Source organism: Camelus ferus, chromosome 8 (assembly GCF_009834535.1).
Source record: "Camelus ferus isolate YT-003-E chromosome 8, BCGSAC_Cfer_1.0, whole genome shotgun sequence".
Classification (NCBI taxonomy): Eukaryota; Metazoa; Chordata; class Mammalia; order Artiodactyla; family Camelidae; genus Camelus; species Camelus ferus.
This window is the reverse complement of record NC_045703.1, coordinates 49,217,984-49,239,751: the sequence shown is the minus strand read 5'-3', so window position 1 is coordinate 49,239,751 and position 21,768 is coordinate 49,217,984. Positions and strand designations below refer to the sequence as shown.

The window sequence follows — 21,768 nt, the reverse complement described above, 5'->3', positions numbered from 1 at the left end:
CCCAAACTGATAGGAATATTTTAAGTCATAAAATTATGCTCCTGAAAACAAAATCTTAGCAATAAAGAAAACCTGAAAGAGCTTGTCTAGTCCAGCAGTTTGTAAAATCTCCTCTGTAGAGCCCTAGTCTTCAGTGCTCTGGGGGATAGGGCTGGAGGGGCAAGGTGTTTGCCAGGCCACCAAACCTCACTTCACCTACAGAAATTTTACTTTTAAGTGTTTGTATGTGAGGCTTTCAAACAAAACTGTATTGAAAAACAGTTTCGCTGTTAACTCAGTTTAAACAGGATTCAGGCTACTTCTGAAATCTCGGTGACTCTGGGCCTCCATTTCCTCATCTGTAAAATACGAGCATGGTGCTGTGATAGTTCATGCTTTTATTCTGAGCACCTCCTGTCCATTTTCAAGTGAGAAACACCCCAAGAGAAGTTGAGTGGCTTACTCAGTCCACATAAAGAGTTAATGACAGAACCAAGATTAAAATTTAACCAACAGCTCTGGTTGTTGGGTTGGTTCTCTCTTTTAAAAAAATTTCTACAAAGTGGGTATGAAAAAAATTACAGATATTAATTCTTTGGAAAAGGTAGATATCAGGAGGTATATAAATAGCATGTAAAAACAGAGCTATACTGTATCTGAAGTTTGCCTTATTTAAAGCTGGTGTGCTAGCTACAACAAACGTTGATCACATTTACCTAATTTTACATTCATTCTTCAAGTTTATAGAAATATTTGGGTGAGTTGTTTGCATGGCCCATTTCTCTTTTACAAAGTTATTTATGAGTTGTTTCTTCTTGGTAAATCTCCATGTAATGAGTAGAGGCCCTGAAAATCACTCCACTAATCATTCCTCTCATGTTTGTCTCACTGCATCTGAATTTAAAAGCATCATTCCAAAGTTGTGAGGGTTTGGGAAGCAGGAGTCTCTACCTTCTTATCCTTTCATTCATCTCCTTTGCTTTGCTCATCTTCCTCTCTTCATCCCCTCCTCTCCAAATCAAGGGTATCCGTGAAGAGGAAACGAAGTCACAAAACAGCTGTCCGAGAGGAGTGTGTGGACAGGAGGGAAAGAAGGGCAGCCATGCTCCTTGGCCTTGATGGTGGGGGGTGCTCATGGGCTGATTGTCTCATAGCCTTGGGGGCTTTTTTGTTTAAAGATAAAGTGAAACCAAACAGCTCACAGAGACACCTCCTTCTTCCCCCTCCTTCTGCCTCCATGAGTAACTACCCATATGGCGTGCTGCTGCTGAGACCAAGGAATGAGTGAGTAAAGGTGTTTAGAAGTGAAGTATTGGTCCTGATTAAATAAGTGTCCTTTTACAAATAAGTGTTAAGACTTTGTCATGTGACTCCCAGATTAATTTGTGATTGACAGGATTCAAACACAGGGTAAGCCAACCTTGCATCATGAAAAAGGACTTGGATATACCCATAACAGTAATGGAGTAACACAGTAGGAAAGATGTCAGGGACAGTGTTTAATCTACTTAAGCTCAATTTTCTGAGAGCATCACAGCACCCATTTCACATGAAAAGACTACTGAAAGCAGGTTTGGTAAGACCTGCATGTGGCAATACGTTGTTACTTATTTGTCGGGGTCACAACAAACAAGGAGAAGTAGCACTGACTTAACAGAGATGTATAATTCAGTCTGATGTCTCTTCTCTCAGCCTCTGGAGTAGGCTTAAATCTGATTAGAGCCATTATGTTGGTTTTTTTTTTTTTCTTAATCCAGTTGTTTTGAAACATTCCACATACAGTCGGCCTTCCTTATCTGTGGGTTCCACATCTGAAGAGTCAACCAACCATGGATCAAAATTATTCAGAAAAAAAAAAAAATTCCAGGAAGTTCTAAAAAGCAAGACTTGAATTTGCCATGCTGGCAACTATTTACATAGCATTTACATTGTATTTACAACTATTTTCATAGCATTTACATCATATTAGGAATTATAAGTAATCTAGAGATGATTTAGAGTATACAGGAGGTTGTTAGGTCATATGCAAATACTACACTATTTTATATAAGGTACTTTAGCATCTGCAGATTTTGGTATCTGTAAGGGCGGGAGTGTCCTGGAACCAATCCCCCTCAGATAAGAGGGAGGACTGTATATACATATGTTAAGATGTTGGTCTTGCCTTGGGCAAAGAGAGAGAAGTAATGCTTACACCATGTTAAAAAAAAAAACTTACCTATAATTTGATTGCTCTGTTCAGAATTTATTTCATAAATCTAGGGGAAAACAGAAGAAATTTGGTTATAACTGATGCTTTCTGAGAGGTTTTGATGGTTTTCTTTACTTCTTGTTCTATTGAGTTGAGGGCAGGTAGACTATTCTGCAAGATGAATTAGCCCTTGAATTTAAGTTTTCCACGTGTTTGTACTTTTTTTCCCGAAACACATTTTAACTGAGTCAGATCATCTTCACTGGTGGAGAAGAATCAAGAATTGTTCTTTCTTTGAATTGGATCACTTACTACAACATCCACCTTTCACCACTATGTCTTCTTGTTATTTAACTCTTGTTTTTATCATATGCTTGATTTAAAGCTGCATAGCTAGCAATAATATCACATAACTACAGTCCAGAAAATGACAAAACCCTCTTGAAATCTTTATAAGAAAAGTTATACTTGTTTGAAGATACTCAGTGCCAAATCTTGCTGAAATCTGATTATGAAGGAGGAAATCTAAAAAAGCAAAAACAAACTTCAGTAGAGATAAGACTGGCAAAGCAGTAGTTACTCAACTCAAGACTGAAAGAGAAAGTTGTCCTCCTCTTCTTTCATTTCACTTTGGGTATTTTTGTTTTCTGAAGTTTAAAAAATTTAATTAGGTGAATATGGTATAATCTCTTTCATTTGTATGTAATTCAAGACTTTAACATATTAGCAGTTTATATTTTCTGTGTGAATTTTAAGTAGATCCTTTCCATAGCATGTAATTATCTCTAAAAACATTTGCAAGACTATTTTATAGCAAGATTGAGTTGATTTCTAAAATACTGTCCCGTATCAAGCACTATTTTTCCACAGTATGCTTTCATTTGGAATTAATGTTCAAACTGTTGAGAAACCATCTAACACTCAGATATCATCAGGCACCACAGAAAGCACTTATTTGATTTCCTCATGGAGGTGCTGTTAATAAAGCAGATATACTGAACAAATTTTGTAGTAGATTTAAAGAGCTTTCAGATTCAAAATTTTACATACAGTTCAGTGAGTATCTCTATGAAAACAGAGTATGCTGAAAAGATTATAAAGGAAAGTTGCAATGCTGAAAGATAAATTTAGAATTTAAGTAATATGACATAGTATTACTAAACTAATTTAGGCCAATTCACAACCAACTCTTCGCCACACACCTAAAAGCTGACTCTATTTGCAAAGAGTGCATAATGGATCTGGAGCGCTGTTTCCTTGCCTTCTCATAGGAGTGAATGAATGCATTATGCTCATAGACACGTATGTTCTGCACGGGCATGCTCTCTCCTCACTCAGCCAGTTGGTGGGTTTTCAGCATGTGAATATTGCCCGTGTTGTCTTCTGAGGTTTGTGACTTACTCTCTGTTCTTCTTCTTTCACAGCAGTCAGTCAGGTCCCAGGATTTCAGACTGGGCTCAGAGTCTGTGACACAGTAAGCAGCTTTCCCTCCTAAATAATTTCGATGATAAATAGTGGTGGTGGTGGTTGTTGTTGTTGTTGTTGTTGTTGTTGTTGTTGTTGTTGTTGTTCGTGATGTTGGTGTTTTAAGGACGGTTTCTCCATTTCCCTCTTCATAACACCACACTACAAGTTAAATTTTGGATAATTGATTTCTAAAAGAGTTTAGATCATTTAAGGAAAATATTTTAACGATTAGACTTTGAGAATATGTATTGCAAAGTTATAAGAAATAGTACTAAATAAAATATCATGCTGAGGTATTGTTTTGTGGACCATTCTGTCATTTATTTTGTTTGAATAACATTTTGAAATGACATTAACTGAAAACAAGTAGACAATGTGGCCAAAGAAATTATGAAATGCCTATTTTGAGGCATTAAAGAAAAAAAGCTAATACCCAGAAAATTATCGTTATATATATTTTTACAAATGCTTAGTGTATTTGAGCAATTTTTGAGGTGTTAATTTTAAAATATCTCTAGAAAGTTTTTGTATTTTTATTTGGTACTTGCTTAATACATAAATAGAAAAATCCCTCTTTTACCTCAGGGAAAAAAAAAAATCAAAAGCCTTCCCAAAATACTTCCCAATTTTTATCTTTGCAGATCATTTTATACCTAATTTTAAGCCCAAACTTCATATTCACACATGACTAGCCAACTATCACATGCGTGTAACAACCTTCTTAGGTATCTGTCATGCCCTCCCATCCACCTCCACTGTCCCTGTGTCTAGGTACATGCTTACACGTGCACACAGCTAATCCCTACTGACTGTCCTTCAGGAAAATATTTGTTCAAGTTGACCTTACTCTAGACTTTGACATTTTGAAGAATGTTTCTTCCAGTTCAGAAATTCTGATTAAAATGACAGTCTAATTTACAGGAATTATCAAATAAAACCATACATTATTTCCCAAGATAATCTTTCATTCTACAGATGAAAGACAAACAGAATTTTTAAATGGTATTTTAAAAGAGTCACAGAATCATGACCTTGAAGATACCTTAGAAATTCTATATGCTCTTTGTTCTGCAGTCAGGAAGACTAAGGGGAAAAGCCTTGTGCACATTTCACAGGGCACGTTTATGTTAGCACTTGAACTAAAAGCAAGACCTAAATCTTCAGATCCCCAGACGTCTGGGGTGTGTGTTTGTTTTTTGTACTATGTTCAGTGTTATTAGTCTCCTTGGTAAGATCCCATTTTGTTGTAGATTTAAAAACCTTTCTTTTTGAGAGAGAAAAATCTACTGAAGATTATATAATTATGTATAGCCCTGTATCACTTCAGAGTGCAGTCATTCACATTATCTCACCATTTCCCTGCAGACCAGCATTCTAACCCCTCTTTTACATGTGGAGAAACAAGATCTGAGAGATAGTGAGAGGCAGACCCAGTACCAGAACACAAATCCCCAGTTTCCTAATCTGCTCTTCCCATGCCTTCTCTCTGCTGTCATATGATGCAAACACACATCTCAGGTCTTGCAGGTTTTTGTTTTTGCTTTTGTTATATCTGCCAGGTATGTTTTCAGTCCCAGTCGCCAAACAATTAAAATTTGACGTAATAGTTGATAATATAATAACCAACTCTGAGGAGTGTATGTATACTCAAAGACAGATTACACATATAAAAAAATACATGGGATCAGTGAGGACAAACTCTTGTTTCAACAACCAAATTTTATATGACCATGTTTCAACAACCATATTTTATACAAATGGGAGCAGCTCTCTCTTTGAACATGTTTTATAAGATTTTTTTACAATTTCTACGTAACATGTGAGTGAAAGACTCTGTAGTCAGTCTGACTGCATTGGATGCCTATTTTCAGATGACACAGAGATCCATGCAACACTCTCCAGGTTAAAATTCAAGAAAGCCTCACAAAATATTACAGCTTCTGAAGCCTGTCAGGTTAGCTTGGCTTCTTTTTTTTGAACACAGAGCACTTAAGAAGCTTCTGAAAGTAAATTTTCATGAGAAGTTCAGATATGTCTAAATGCTTGAGTTCATCTAAAGCCTTTGGGTTTTCCCTACACTCATAATTTCTTAGAAGTAAGGATGAATTAAGATATATTTCTCATGACTTAAAAACTGTAGGCGAGTTGAAGGTGGAAATACTACAGCCCAGTATGTACAAAGAAGTCATTTCTTTTATTTCTCTCATTTGCTTAAATGAGCCCATTGTACCCAAGTAAATCAACAGAGGCAATTTTTTGTTTGTTACTTTGCAGCCCTGCCATTCAGTTTCTAACATCTTCTTATTAGTTGGTTGACCGAAATATATAAATGAGCCACATAGGACTGCCTCTCACCATTTTCCGCTTGAATTTTGTGCCTCGTTTACTCTTTTTATTTATTTTTTTAAGAAATGTCAGTCACTTCTGTGCAAACATTTTAGTAAAGCTACATTCTTTTTTTAAGATATGAAGAACCAACATTTTTAGGTTGATTTAAAGACATTTGCTTGAAAGTCTAAAACTTACTTTTTGTGTCTCATGCCCCTACGATGGTATTATCTGCTACCCAAGTCAGAGCTTGTAATGAAGCTTCTAAAATATGTTATAACCCTTAAATAGTATTACTGATCCTTAGTTACTAATATATTTTATCTTGAGTTTGTTGGTTTTTTTGAAAAAACAGAGTGCTTTATTTCATTAACTTCTTTAGCCAGGGAGAAGTTAATTCAGATGGTCAATTAGATTAAAGCCCTTTATTTAAGAACACTCAAATGTGAACTAAATGAATGAATGAAATCTCTTCTTAATATAGTGCAGCCATAAGAGTTAATTCCAAGTATCCAATCTCTCCTCCACTATATATTTTTTCCATTTTTATAATCCTATTCCAGACTCCTTCAGTTTCTTCTCTTCATGAGAAGGAAGTAGTTCATCTTTTTTCCTTAAAATACCCTACTACTTGCAACTTTTTTTTCTGGATTTTAATTTCTTTTATTTTTATCTTTTTAAAATTTCTTTTATTTTTATCAGTCAGTTTACAATGTTGTGTCAATTTCTGATGTACAGCGCACAATGCTTCAGTCATACGTGAATATACATATATTCATTTTCATATTCTTTTCACCATAAGCTTCTACAAGATATTGAATATAGTTCTCTGTCCTATACAGTATAAACTTGTTTATCTATTTTATGTATACCAGTTAGTACCTGCACATCTCGAACTCCCATTTTACCCCTTCTTACCTTCTTCCCCACTGGTAACCATAAGTTTGTTTTCTATGTCTATGAGTCTGTTTCTGTTTTGTAAATAATTTTTTTGTTTTAGATTCTTGCAACTTTTTTCAAAGGTCTTACTTTGATTGTTCATTTGAAAAATGAAAGCCTTTTTTCTCATCCTTCCACCCCCTACCCTTTCTGAAATCAAAACCATCCATTATCGGTTATGTGACATCATGCTGTTCTTTATATATTTTAAATATGTTCTTTATCAGATACATGATTTGTGGTATTTTCTCCCAGTCTCTTATGCCTTTTCATTCTTTAAACAGTAGCTTTAGAGAAGGAAACTTTTTTGATTTTCATGAAGTCTAGTTCCTCAATTTTTTCCTTTTTTAAATCATGCTTTAGTATAGTATCTAAGAAACCTTGCTCCAAAGTCACAAAGGTTTTCTCCTGTGTTTTCCTGTAAAAGTTTAATACAGTTGGTTTTATTTTTTGTTGTTATTAGGTTTATTTATTTATTTTGTAATGGAGATACAGGAGATTGAACCCAGGACCTCACGCTTGCGAAGCATGCATTCTACCACTAAGCTGTACACTCCCCCGCTTAATTCAGTTGGTTTTTAAATTTAAGTCTGTGATCTGTTTTGTGTTAATTTTTGTTTATGGTGTAAGGTTTAGATAAGAGAATTTTGTTTTGTTTGCATTTGGATATTCATTTGTTCCAGCATTATTTGTTGAAAAAACAATCCTGCTTCAACTGAATGGCCTTTGCACCTTCATTGAAAATCAGTTGTCAGTATAAGTGTGAGTCTGTTTCTGGACTCTGTTCCGATCCTTTGATTTACTTCTGTCTTTACACTGTCTTGATTACTGTAGTTTTATAGTATGTCTTGAAATTAGGTATTACTGGTCCTCCAACTTTGTCCTTTTTTGAAGTTGGTTTAGCTATTCAAGGTCTTTTGTATGTCCACGTGAATTTTAGAATAAGCTTGCCAATTTCTATATTATAGCATTCTTGAATTCCAGTTGGTGTGCCTTGAATCCACAGATAAGTTTGGGGAGAATTGACATGTTAAGAATATTCAATCTGACGCATTAACATGAAATATTTCTCCATTTATTTAGGCCTTCTATAATTTCTCTCAGCATTGTTTGTTAGTTTTCAGTGTATAAGTCCTGCATATATTTGGCAGATTTATTCCTGCATATTTCATAGTTAAATTATAGTATTTTTCAATTTCAATTTACAATTGTTTGTTGCTAACTTATGGAAATACTACTAATTGTTGTATGTTGATCTTGTATCATGCCACATTACTAAACTGTCTTGTTAGTTTTAATAGCTTTCTGGTAGACTTCACCAGATTTTTCTACATAGACAGTCATTAATATATGTATGTGTATGTGTGTGTGTATATATATACACACACACACACACATATATATGCCAGTTTAATATCTCCCTTCCCAATCTAGATGCCTTTCCTCCCTCTCCCTCTCTCTCCTCCCTCTTTCCTTCCCTCCTTCTCTCCCTCCCTCCCTTTCTTCTTTTCTTCCTTCCTTCCTTCCTTGCTCCTTGTGCTGGCTAGAACCTCCAGTACAATGTTGAATAGGAATGATGAGAGTAGATACTCTTATCTTCTTTTATCCTTAAAAGAAGTAAGTGGGAAAGCATTCAGTCTTTCACTATTAAATAGATTATCATAGGTTTTTTCTTAATAAATGCCCTTTATTTATTCATTTTGTAGTCTGCTGATATAGTTTGTGTCAGGAATAGATGTTGGGTTTTTGTCACATGCTTTTTCCACACTGTTAATTATATGATTTTTCTTTTGAATTTGTTAAAATGGTAAATTACATTGATTTTCAAATGTTAAACAACCTTTTCATTCTTAGACTAAACCTCATTTAGTCATAGTGTGTTATCCTTTTTATAAATTGGTGGACTTGCTAAAATTTTATTTCTAATTTTTTGCATTTTGTTCATGAGAAATATGGGTATATAGTTTTCTTTTCTTGCAATGTCTTAATCTGGTTTTGGTGTCAGAGTAAGCTGGCTTCATGAAATGAGTTAAGAAGAATTCACTCCTCTTCAGTTTTCTGGAACAGTCTGTGCAAATTTGGAATTACATCTTCCTTTTGCAATTTCTATTTCTTTATTAATATGCTCTGATGAGATGTTCTCATACTTTGCATTAGTTCTTTAAATACAGTTTTCTTTAGTTCTCCAAACGTATTTACAATAGTGGATTTCAAGTCTTTGTCTAGGAAGTCCAGTGTCTTGGCTTCCTAAGGGACAGTTTCTGTTGATTGCATTTTTCTTGTATGTAGGCCATACTTTCTTGTTTCCTTGCATGTCTTGTAATCTTTTGTTGAAAACTGGGCATTTTAAATGACCTAATGTAACAACTCTTGAAATTAGATTCTCCCCACCCCCAGTCCCCAGGGTTTGTAGTTCCTACTTATTGTAGTTGTTGTTCTTTGGTAAGTCACTTCTCTGAACAAATTCTTTAGTTCTATAATTGTAATGTTTGGCCACAGGAGTCTCTACTGAGTTAGATCAGTGATCAGCCAATAATTGGACACAGATTTCCTTAAACGCCTGGAACCAGTAGGTGCCCCTATCTTACTAGGGGCTCTGTGTGTTCTGTGCACACCCTCCACACCCAGCCAGGCAGTTGACAGCTCTGTCTTAGCCCTCAATTCCTGTTGGCATAGAGTGTTAAGGTCAGCCAGCAGTGAGGGCATAAAGGCTTCTCTGGTCTTTTCTATGCACACACAGCCCTACACATGGGAGACCTTCCAGACTCCCAGGACTGAGTCTGAGCTTTTCAAAACCCCTGTGGGCATCTCATTCCCCCAGCTTTTTCTTTACATCTTTTTAGTCAGTCTGTTGTTTGCCTACTGTTACTCACCACTCAGGCATCCCTGAAGTTATCTGTAATTGTTCCTGAGAAAGATAGGTCAAATGCAGACAGGCTTAAAAGTGGTGTCTTCCAGGGAACCACCAGACAGATCAGATAATGACAATTCCTTGGGAATGAGACTTTGAAAGAGCTTCAGCCCTGTTCTGCTCCCCTCAGTGGCTGCCAAGTTGCTGGCTTTCACCATAAATGCAGGCTCTTCTTTTTAAAGGTACCCACAGAGCCACAGTGGGAATGTAATAAGCTCAAGTATAAATACCACAAAGCTCACTGTTCTTACCAAGTGTCAACCATTATTCCTGAATAAACATTCTCCAGTTGGTACAAGCTATTGGCTAATTCCCAGAATCTGAAAAAGTTGATCCAAACTATTTTTGTTAGTTTTTTCATAGCTTATTTGGAGGAGAGAATTTTCAGAAGTGCTTACACTACCATTGCTGCTGATGTCACTCTATTTCTTCTTCAGATGTTGGGTGGATTTACCTGTAAAGCTATCTGAGCCTAGAGTATTCTGTTTTGGAAGATTTTTAACTGCAAGTTCAATGTGTTTAATACAAGTAGAGCTATTAAGGTTATACGTTTCTCTTGTATAGGGTATTGATAATTTGTGTCTCTCAAGGAACTTGTCCATTTCATCCAGGTGGTTGAGTTTATTGACATAAAGTTGTTCATAATATTTCCTTATTATCTTTTTAATATTAATAGAATCTGTAATAATGTTGCCTCTCTAATTCCTGCTGTTAATAATTTATTTCTTTACTCTGTTTTCTCCAGACACCCTGGTAAATGGTTTATCAGTTTTACTGAAAAGAACCAGCTTTGTTTCATTGATTTCTCTTTATTGTTTATCTGTTCTCTGTTTCATTGATTTCCACTGTGATCTTTATTTCTGCTTTTGGGGGGTTTAATTTCTGCTTCTCTGTCTAGATTTTTAAAATAGAAACTGTAGTCATTGATTTAACACTTTTCTTCTCTCCTAATACAAACATTAGTGCCATAAATTTCCCACTAAGTACTGCTTTAATGGTGTTACACAAATTTTGATATGTTGTTTCATGCTCATTTCATTCAGTACACTTTCTTATTTTCTTTTGGATTTCTCCTTTGGCCTGTGGGTTACTTAGAAGTGGACTATTTTATTTCCATTATTTAGGGATTTTTCTAGAGATTGTTATTTCCAATTTAAATTTCACTGACATCAGAGAACATACTTTGTATGATCTGACTCCTTTTAAATTTATTGAGAATTGGTTTATGATCCTACTATGATCTCTGTCAGTTTTGAGTGCCCTTGGAAAGAATGTGTATTATGTGCTTGTCTACTGTAATGTCCTTTTATAAATAAATTAGCCACATGAGTTAATAGTGTACTTAGTTCTTATGTTGCCTTAACTGATTTTCTGTCTACCTGTTCTATCAATTATTGAGAGTTGGGTATTGAAATCTCCAACTAATGTTGTAGGCTTATTTTTTCCTTCTTGTAGTTCTGTTAGTTTTTTGTCATGTATTTTGAAACTCTTTATTAGGTACCTGTATATTTGGGACTGTTACATCCTCTTGAAGGGTTGACACCCTTATTATTAAATAAGCCTGCAGTCCTATATTTTGGGTCATATCCTCTGTTTTAAAATCTCCTTTGTTTAATATTGGTAAAGTCATTCCAGTATTCTTTTGGTAGTATTAGAATGGTACATATTTTTCATATGTGAAAATACAAGTAGGTTAAAAAGAAGTATTTTTTAAAGGCAGCATATTTGAGTTAATTTTTTTTATTCAATGCGACCATCTTTGCCTTTTAACTAAGGTAACTAGATAAACATTTACATTTAATATAATTGTTTTTTATATTTCTGTATTTTGTATATTATTATATATTTATATATTTATATAATATAATTGAATTTTAGCCATCATACAGCTTTTTCTTTCCTGTTTCATTAATTCTTTGTTTCCTGTTTTCATCTTTATGTGCTTTGTTTTAGATTGAATATCTTTTATACATTTTATCTTGTTTAGTTTCTTAGTTTACTCTCTATGACTCTGTTTCCATTTTAGTGATTCCATTAGGGTTTATAATACAAACCTTATCACACAGTATATCCTCAAGAGATTTAAAATAGCGTTTCTTCCCTCCTGACCTTCATGCTTCTGTAGTCATATGTTATAAACCCCTCACTAGATTGTTATTTTTCCTACAGTGTTATCTTTTGGCGAGGTTGAATAATAAGAAAAATCTTACATAATGGCACATTTCATTACCATTTTCAGTGTTTTTCATTTCTTTGTGTAGATCCGTATTTCCATCTTCTACAGTTTTCCTTCTGCCTGAAGGATTTCCTTTGACATTCCTTATAGTGCAGTTTCTTGTCAGTTAGCTGAAAATGGATGCCTTCACTTTTTGCATGTCTGCAAAGGACTATATCACCTTTGTTTTTGAAAGCCGTTTCATTTGGTATACAATTTTGCATTGAAAGATTTGCATTTGTTTCTTCCTGGTACATTAAAGATGTTGTTCCACTGTCTTCTCACTTGCAGTTTTTTCCAGCAAGAAATAGGCTATTACGCTTATCTGCATTCCACTGTGCATAACATGGTTTTCCCCACTTTGGCTACTTTAAGATTTCTCTTAATCACTGGTTTTGAGCAATTTTATTATGATGTGCCTTGTTGTAGTTTTCTTCATATTTCTTGTGCTGGGGGTTGGCTGGGCTTGGTTTATAACTTTTACCAAATGTTGAAACATTTTAGGCCATTTTTTTTCTTCTACTTTTTTTTTTCTGTACCCCAATGTTTCTTCTCTCCTTTGAAGATTCCAATTACACATATATTAGGCCGTTTGAAGGTGTCCCACAGCTCACTGATATTTTATCTTTTTTTTCTCTGTGAACTTCATCTCGCAAGTTTCTGTTGCTGCCTTCAGGTTATCTCATCTTTTCTCTGCAGTGTCTAATCTGCCTTTAATCTCATCTAGTATATTTTTCACCTCAGACACTTTAGTTTTCATCTCTGAAAGTTCAGTTTGGGCTTCTAGGTATCTTCCATATGTCTGTTAACCTTTGGAGCAGGTGGAGGAATATAGTTATCTTTTACTATCTTTGATCATTTTAACATCTGGGTCAGTTTTAGGGGTTTTTTTTTGTTGTTGTTCTCATCATGGGTTGTATTTTCCCATTTTGTTGCATCCCTAGTAAATTTTTATTGGATGCCACACATTGAAAATTTTATCTATTGGTTGCTAGATATTTTTGTATTCCTATGAATATTCTTAAGCTCTGTTCTAGAATGTAGTTAAGCTACTTCAAAACAATTTGATCCTTTCAGGTCTTGCTTTTAAAATTTGTTAGGTGGGACTCGAACCGCATTTAGTCCAAGGCTAATTTTTCCTTACTACTGATACAAATCCCTTCTGAGTATTCTACCCAATGCCCTCTGAGTTGTAAGGTTTTCCATCCTGGCTGATGGGAATAGGTACTGTCCCTGCCCTCAGGAAATTTCCTCAGATGTGTATGCTTGTCTCTATTCTGCTGAGTACTTGAAGCGAACCCCTTGCAGGTCTTCAAGTTCTCTCACTACGAAGCTCTCTCCTTTCTCTCACTCTGTGAACTGTAGCCTCCTTGTGTCTCCGCAGACTCCTAGCTCTCACTCAGGGAGTCCTCCAGGCTCCACACAGTTTCTTCTCCCTCTGCTGTGGCCTGGAAACTCTCAGGACAATAAGCCGGGCAGACATAGGGTTCATCTCATTTGCCATTTCTTGGGTATCAGTTTCTTTTATTCCCTGTGATTCACTATCTTGAAAATTGTTTCACATATTTTGTCTAATTTTTTGCCAGTTTTAGGTGAGCAGTAAATCTAATTCCTGTTACTCCATCTTGTATGCAAGCAAAAATCCAGATGTTGTATTTTTCAGGGTAGTTTTCTGTTAGATTGTATGTATGTTATGAGAGAGAAAGAATGGAGAGGATCACACAGTCTGATTTTTCTGCAGTAGTCAGGGAAACCCAAAGATGTAAGATAATATTTAAGTCTTAAAAACTATGTAGAGACAGAATGAACAAAAAGAGAAGGATTTAGAAGTCAGAAGGATGGCAGGAGCTAAGGCACAAAAGTATGGACATGTCTGAAATACTCTGAGGCCAGCAGGTATGTCTAGAACAGGGCAGTATAGGACCACAGAGCAAAAAAATACATTTTTTAAATTGGGCCTGCCAGCAAGATCCATTGTGAATAATTTTACCAGTTGCCCAAATATAAAAGGATTTCACTTAAATATATATTTCTGACTTCTTTTGAAGTTCTGGACGACAGCTGCACCTTCTTCCACTACATCCCTCCACTGGAGCTGAGCTAGTGGGTTGCCTTCCTTAGGTGAATTGTCCACTCCCCAGTTTGCCAGGGTCTTTTTGTATCATCCCTGGCTTGCGTCCCTCGTTCTCCTTGTTACCCTGGCATCCACAGACACTTGCCTTTTTATTTTAATGCTAGAGCATAGGTTCCCTGGAGAAAGATTGCGAGTTATTCGTGCTTTTTGTTTCAGAGCTCATACTTTCCTTTCTCTCTAATCATTCTCCTCCTTTCTAAACATATGTTATTCATTCTTTCTTCTTTGTGATTTCTGATCATTTCCTTCTCAGTCATCATTTTCCTGGCTTGTTCATCTCCACGGCAGTCTTCTCAGGCTGCCATAACAGTACTACAGACTGGGGGGCTTAAACAAAAGAAACTTTTTTTTTCCATGGGTCTAGAGGCTGGAAATTCAAGATCAAGGGTCAAACAGGGTTGATTTCTGGTGAGGCCCCTCATCCTGGCTTGCAGATGGCCACCTTCTTGCTGCGTCCTCACATGGCCTTTCCTCTGTACATGTGTGGAGAGAAAGTGCTCTCTGGTGTCTCTTCTTCTTATAAGGACACCAGTTCTGTGTCTTAGGACCTCACCCTCATGGCCTCATTTGACCTTAATTTCCTCCTTAAAGGCCCAGTCTCCAGATATATTCGCTCTGGGTGTTAGGGCTTCAACCTGTGAAAGAACACAGCTCAGAGTCCACAGCAGTCACTGTTCAATCCTACTTATTGCCTGATTTTGAAATCCTTATACCTGTTTCAGTCTTTGTTTTCTCTATTTTGATGTCTGCCACCATTCCTGGACATCTTAGAAAGGAGACACTGCCTTCTGTTCTTTGAATTTCCCTTTTTACATTGTTCTTGCACTTTACTTTTTCTAACATAAATTTCATTACCACACACTCATCCACAAAATATTTGTTTTGTATTTTTCTGTTGAACCATTGGGAAAGCAGTATTCCCTATCCCACAGTTCAGAATATCGCTGTTTTCTTTTGCATAAACTTCCTCACCCCTTTCTTTGTCATTAAGGAATTTTCTGCATTTTTATATACACACAGAGAAATTTTCCTATTTAATTTGATAAAATCTTTCTGATTTTTCCCAGGCAGCTAATATTTTTCTGAGACAAGTAAAATTTTATTCTTGCCCCTTCATACAGTAAAAGAGGAGCTCAGCCAGCCAAGGTTTATGTCTCCACATTATTTTCAGCAACTCCCTGTTCTCTCATCCACATAGTAATCACTCATGTGGTCTGTTGAATGTGTTTCCCTCAGATCCTCCCATTTATCTCCCCGTTTTATTCCCACTGCCACTTCCCTAAGTCAAAGCCTCATCCGAGCTGTGGCAGCAGCTCTCTTATGGCTCCTTGTCTCCCGTCTTCCCTGCTGCAGTTCTGAGGTGGGCAGAGAGCAGAGCCGGGAGGACCGAGGACACGTCACGGACATGCAGGTGAAGAAGAACGAGCAGACTGGCCGAAAAGTCACCCTCATAGAGGTAAGAGGAAAGCCAGGGGAAGGTCACGTCACGGAGTCAATGGGAAGAGATTTAGGAAAGGCGTGGTCAACAACGACAAACGCCAAAGAGAACAGAAGTAAAATACAGACTGAAAAATGCCTTTGGGACTTGCACCCAAAAGGCCATCTGTGACCTGGAAGAGGGTGGTTTTGATGGGGAGTCCTGGGAACATGAGTGAGTCAGGTTGTCTCCAGATAAAGGCTACTCCTTCAAGCTGTGTTTTAAAAATAGAAGGAAAAAATTCAGTTTCTATAAAGAGTTGATTAAATTATGGAACATTTATATAATAGAATATACCATGTGACTATTATTTATTACATTATAGAAGTATTTTCATAGACATGGAAAGATCTGTGATAAATTTTTAAGTAAAAGATGACTATAAAATAGTTTATATATATATCATACATGTAAAATATTGAACAATATGCATCAAAAAATGTCAGTAGTTATCTCCAAGTGGTAGAATTGTGGTGATTTTTTTTTCTTCATTTTACTTCGTGTATTTTCTAATTTTTCTACTCAACATGTATTGATGTATATACTGCTTGATCTTTTCTTTTGAAACAAAAGTAATTTCAAAAATTTTCTAATATAGCCCATTCTTTCTACATTTAAAGAAATAAGCATCTCAGAGTCAGAGTTAAGAAGTACCGGAACTAGGACTTGATCTCCTGGCCCCAAGGTCAGGGTTATTTCTGTTACATAGTGCTCTGCCTCCTTGTTCTGATTAAATGAGAAGTGCTTGTGGAGAGGCTGTAACATGCTCACATTTTTTTCCCACAGGACTTAGCCTGGTGTCTGGCCACATAGCAGACCTTCAGGGAATACTTACGGGATTGAATTTCCTGTGGGGCAGGGCCCAGTACTTTTATGAATCTTAATTTTCGCACATAACGTACGCACCAACACTAGCTTGGTTTCATATTCATTTTCAAAATCTTGCTATGAGATTTCCCTTTCTCTTTTCATATGATTTGCTCTAAAGGCCCTCCCTCTGTTCCTCTCTCCCTCTGTCCTGTTACGGGGATGCTTTATGAGGAGATGCTGCAGAGAAAGCCAGGATTCGCATTCCTTCTGGCGTCCTGGTTAGAGGACACCTAGCCTGCCCTCTTCAGCAGACCTCCGCCGTCTCTTAGCTGCTCCATCCCTGCGCCGTCAGCATCCATCATCGGGGGTTGTGCCATCCTCACTTATCCCTGTGGTCAGAAGGGGGCTGCTCCTTGTCCGAGGTGTACGCTTGACCGTCTGTTCTCCTTTTCCTTTCATTCTGCCCCTTTTCTGCCTTTCCTGGGCAGTCTTTGTCATTCTCTATCCTTCCTCTCCTTAGTTTGATTCATTTCCCTTGAATATGTTATCTTTACTGCCTACTCTAGCTTTTTCTAGTTAAGTTTCTCTTCGAGTTCCCTCTCCTTACTTCTCACAACACAGCCTCCGTCTGATCAATTCAGCCTGCCCCACTGTCTCGGGCAGGGTCCATCTCACTGTCTCCAGCTGTCATCCCCTCCCCCTCCTTCACCTTACTGTTTCTCTTCCTTGTTTTTGTCCTGTGGCTGTCCTGCACCCTTCCTCTCACTGCTTCGCCCCGTTATCCCTCTGAGGTCTCCACCTGCCCCACTGCCCCTGCAGGGGTTCCCACAGTCTCCTGGTGGCTCGTGCCCCTCATCCACCAGTGCCTTTTTGACTCTCTTCCCCATCTTTATCAGACTCTCATTTTAGGCAAGTTTTCTGTACTTCACTTGCACATACACCAGGACAGAAGTGACACCCTTTTTTGCCCCCAGTGCGATTGTGCTTCAGCACACTGTGTCTCTCCCATTTTACACTCTACCTCAGGTGCTGTTGTGAGCATGCTCACTTGAAACATTGTGGGGCTTCTGTGTATAACACTGGTTAAACAAATTTAAAATCAAGAAACATGGACTGACAGAGGATGTTTTTTTCCCCTCAACGTGTAATTGTTTTCCACATGAAAAGGTAGTCCAACCATTTGTTTCAGATTGGGCCCGTTCCTGAAAGCATAGGTGCTCCCTAACCCTCCTGTTTAGGGTCAGGAAATGGTTATGAGTGCATTCCCCTTTGCCATAACGCACTAGTCTCTGCTTTTCTCATGAGTGATCACTGGAACTGACCCCCACCTAACCAGATTACCATCACCCTTAGGCTGAAGTTTGTTTTCTAAGAGCAACCAGATGTTAAGTCCTTTCTATTTAGAGGAGAGACAGCAGCAGTGTTGTGTAAGTCCAGGCACTCACCACTGGTACGTGAGTAACTGCATTACAAACTGTCAGGTTCAGCCCCTGCTTTATCACCCTCTGGTTGGACTTAACCACGTGGTCTCTAAAGAAACAGCTTCTTGTTTCTTCTGCTGATTGGTTGTTGACTTTTATTAATGGTTTAAATTGTTTTATTTCAAAGCTGCATCTAGATACATGGTTAGCCATCACTCTCCTTGTCAATCAGAAATGACACCCACCATTTTTTGGATTTATTTGAAAAGCTGTAATAGTTAACCCACTTGGAGAAGTAGACACAGCCATGGAGTAAATGAAAGAGTGTTGTTTAATAACGTGCTGCTTTCCAGTTACTAACCCTGAAGCATCATCCATGACAATTTTTTTTTCCAGTGAATGAAGAACTTCATAAACTCTGATTGCCTGCTCTTAACTTCTGGAAGCTACCCAGGGTTTGCAATGCTTAGTGTCTGTATTTGAGAAATGTATTTCTTTTTTGCTTGTATTAACCAGTCGTTGGTGGAGCAGGCCGTAAGCAACTGCTGGTCCTACTATAAAGGTGTTAACGGTATGTTTAAGAGGCAAACTAGAAGTGAATTCTGGAAGTTCAGCTAGCTAAACTAGAAGTATGTTCAAGAAGGCAGGTTAATATTTTGGTCCTATTTGGTTGTGTGTGTCTGTTGCACAGTGTGTTTTTCACCTGTGCTGTTGCCTGGGCATGCCAACATTTGTTGTGGCCAAAAGACATTGTTTTGGTTTATTTAGAACATTTTTGTATCATTTTTCTCCTAGTAAAGAGTTAAAGAAGAATGATGAGAGAAAGAACCAAAAACACAGAAATGAAATGACAAATTAAACCAAATGGAATTTCTCTTCAGAATTTAGAAATTTCAGATGGCCAGGGAGAAAGAAAGGATCCACTACTTCTTATCCTTATGAAAGAATCTAGAAAAACCAGCAAGGTATGTGTGGAAAAATAAATGTTGCCTTTTGAGCTTAATAGTTATAAACCATTGTGTTTGTTGTTGATCAAAGTATTGGTACTTGTATTTATTAGTAATTGCATCAAAATCACATTACCATTGTTGGAAAATCAATAAAGGAAAAACCATAATTGCTACTCAGCAAATATGAAGAAAAAGTGTTTGCATTGTTAGGATGTCCGTTCCAAGTGATCATTTAATATTATTGTATCTATAATGTGATTATATGTGTGATGTTGTGCTCAGAATATGAAATATCTGCTATTGAAATTTAACTTTATTTAAAATTAGAAGTAAGCAGCTTCAGGATTTTGTGTATTCAAAATGGTCCCAGCAAGAAAAGCATCAAAAGTAACAAATTTGTTTGTTTATAACTTGATATACATTAAAAGGTAACAAATGTGTTTGTAACTTGATACATGTAAACTAAAAGTGGCTTTTGGCTAGACTGACAACAGTGTTCCAAGCATTTTTACTTTTTAGAACAAGCATTTTAATGTTGAAGTATTAATAAGTGATTTGTTAGACTTATGTTGTTTAATATTTATTTGCTCTTAGTACTTGTTTTTAAATGTTTACATTGCATTATTTATTTCTTTAGTTCCAGAATCACAGTGTCATTACTATGTGACTATATATTTTGAAGTGTGGTGTTATAAAATAGGAAAGTTCATCTCTTTGTTTTTTACTTGACTTTTCTCCTTTCTCCACTAAGTGATTATAAGCTTGTCAATATTTAACTCCAAGAAGGTCAAAACTAATATAAAATTAGAAGACTTATTTACCAAGTAAGACAATTGATTCTATTAAAATAAGAAGTGAGAAAAACAGGGCACTGAGGTGTAAATTTTGCCCAGATGTATACCCGACGTGAAAAGTCTTCTAGTGAAAATATATTTGACTCTTCTCCCTGCACATGTTATAAAGGCATGAAAATTGGTGGTAAGCAACCCCTTCTGTGTAGGACTTGGGAGAGGGGGGTTGCCTTTGAAAGTGGAAAGTGGAACTGATGACTGCAGAAGCCCTCAGTGATCAGCACAGAAGACTGTTCTGATAGCACCAGCCTCCCCTGTTCTGGACGCATACGTCTGTGCTTCAGATACAGCTACATCCAGCCAGCTTGAGTCATCCTTGTACAAGCTTGTTTTTTCTGTCTTGTGAATGTACTTGATAATTAAAAAATTAAAATATGTGGCTCTCTGCAGTTTCAGCTCACAGTTTTGACATGTGTGTTGATTCTCTGATTTTTTATTTTAATTACAAAGAATTTCAAAACTTGCAGAAAGATTTTTAAATCAAGACAAGTAAAATAATGTCAGGGGAGCTAAACATTTGCTGAGATCTCAATGTTCATATGAAAAAATAAAGGGTTATTTTTATGTTGCAACTACTGAAGACAAAAATAACATTTGACACAAATAACCAAGTAAAGTGGTTTCTACTCAGAGCCCGTTTCTTTTCTCTTTGGTCCTGTTGACAAAACAAGACTTGCGTTATGTTCGTGAATAGATTAATAAAATATCTTCACCACACTTTCCAAGATGGGTTGGAGTGGGGAGGATCAAAACTGCCCTCCAATTAATAAGTCCAAATCATAATCAGGCCGAGAAGTCAGACACAAGAATCCATTTGAAGATTTATAATGCTACCTATTTACTTAGCAATAAATTATTTTCTTTATTTTATCTTTATTCTGAAATTATTGAATTTTATCTCTTTTTATGAAGTCTCTTATCTCCAAGCAAGTTAACAATTTGACACTGTCTTTTCTAGATATAATAATGTCATTCTTTCATATTTATTTCCCAATTATGGATTCTACTCTATCTTAAAGTTTCTTCATTATCAAAACTATGCAATGAATAGAATTTACTAAGCTAGAATAAAACTCAAGTTTTAAAAAGATTTAATACCATGAATGCAAATTTGTTTAAAATGCACATTTTAAATATGAAATCAAAATTTTCAAATGGCTAACACTTGGTACTTCTGAAGCCTTGTGTAAGGTTTCTTTTTCATTAAAAAAAAACCCCACACTTAACCTTAATTTTATTTTTCATTTACAGTAAAGTTTTATTAAAGAAGGACATTTTCTCTTTAGGTAATTCAGCAAGAGTCTATCTGGGAAATAATTTACCACTTTATAGCCCACTCATGACCTTATACTTTTATACACATTTAAATGATTTCCATCTGAGGTCTTTATCTATTAAGTAGATTATGGGAACATTTATCACCTATCCACCTTTCTAAAGCTCTGTGTTAGTTGATTTCTACCTCATTGAACTTAGCTACAGAAGAGAGTCCACAAGTCTTCTTCACTTTATGTACATGAACCATTTTCTCTTCGCTTCAAACCCATGAGATACATAAAATGTTCCCTGCCGCAAATAAGGAAACCAGGGCTTTGAAGGTTAAATGACTCATCCAAGTGCACATGGTCAGTAAACATGTTGCTCGCTGTCCATGGAGGTTTGTCAGGCTCCACTGGGAGGTCTTGAAGGGCCCCAACTCAGGTGCGGGGCAGAGGGAACCAGTAACACCTGGAGTCAGTCTCCAGCCCACACATTTGTGAGGAAGCAAAGTGAGGCACCCATGACCACCCTCAGGCACTGGGGACATCTCATGTCCTCTGTGCTGCAGTGACCTACATAAAATGAAATACCAGGTCTGAGTAAAAATTTTTTTTAACTGATAATATCTTTGCCCCATAATTGTTTTGCAAAATCTTTAATCCATACTATAATTCGTACAGTTTTTTAAGAAATCAATTCTGTGGGATCAAACTAATACACATACAGTAACATATTATTCAAAAAATAGAAAAGGCGCCATCCCAGTCACATAGAGAAAATAAAAACATCAAGAGTCACATCAATCAAAAGCCTCTGCTGACTGGCAAACTCAATC

General features: G+C 36.6%; 1 protein-coding gene across 8 annotated transcripts in view; it reads left to right on the top strand.

Moving 5' to 3' along the window:
• Positions 1-20,073, top strand: part of AHI1 (Abelson helper integration site 1) — a 176,117-nt gene extending 156,044 nt beyond the window's left edge. For 5 of the 8 annotated variants that reach the window (XM_032484985.1, XM_032484983.1, XM_032484982.1 and 2 more), the window contains 3 exons: positions 3,595-3,644; positions 15,518-15,620; positions 18,668-20,073. In XM_032484985.1, coding sequence (XP_032340876.1) covers positions 3,595-3,644; positions 15,518-15,620; positions 18,668-18,670 — 156 coding nt within the window. In that variant the 3' untranslated portion in view covers positions 18,671-20,073. Of the gene's footprint in view, positions 1-1,002; positions 1,264-3,594; positions 3,645-15,517; positions 15,621-18,667 lie in introns of those variants that run through there. The other 3 variants (XR_004322012.1, XM_032484981.1, XR_004322013.1) reach the window with 3 other exon arrangements.
• The last annotated feature ends 1,695 nt before the right edge of the window (positions 20,074-21,768 follow it).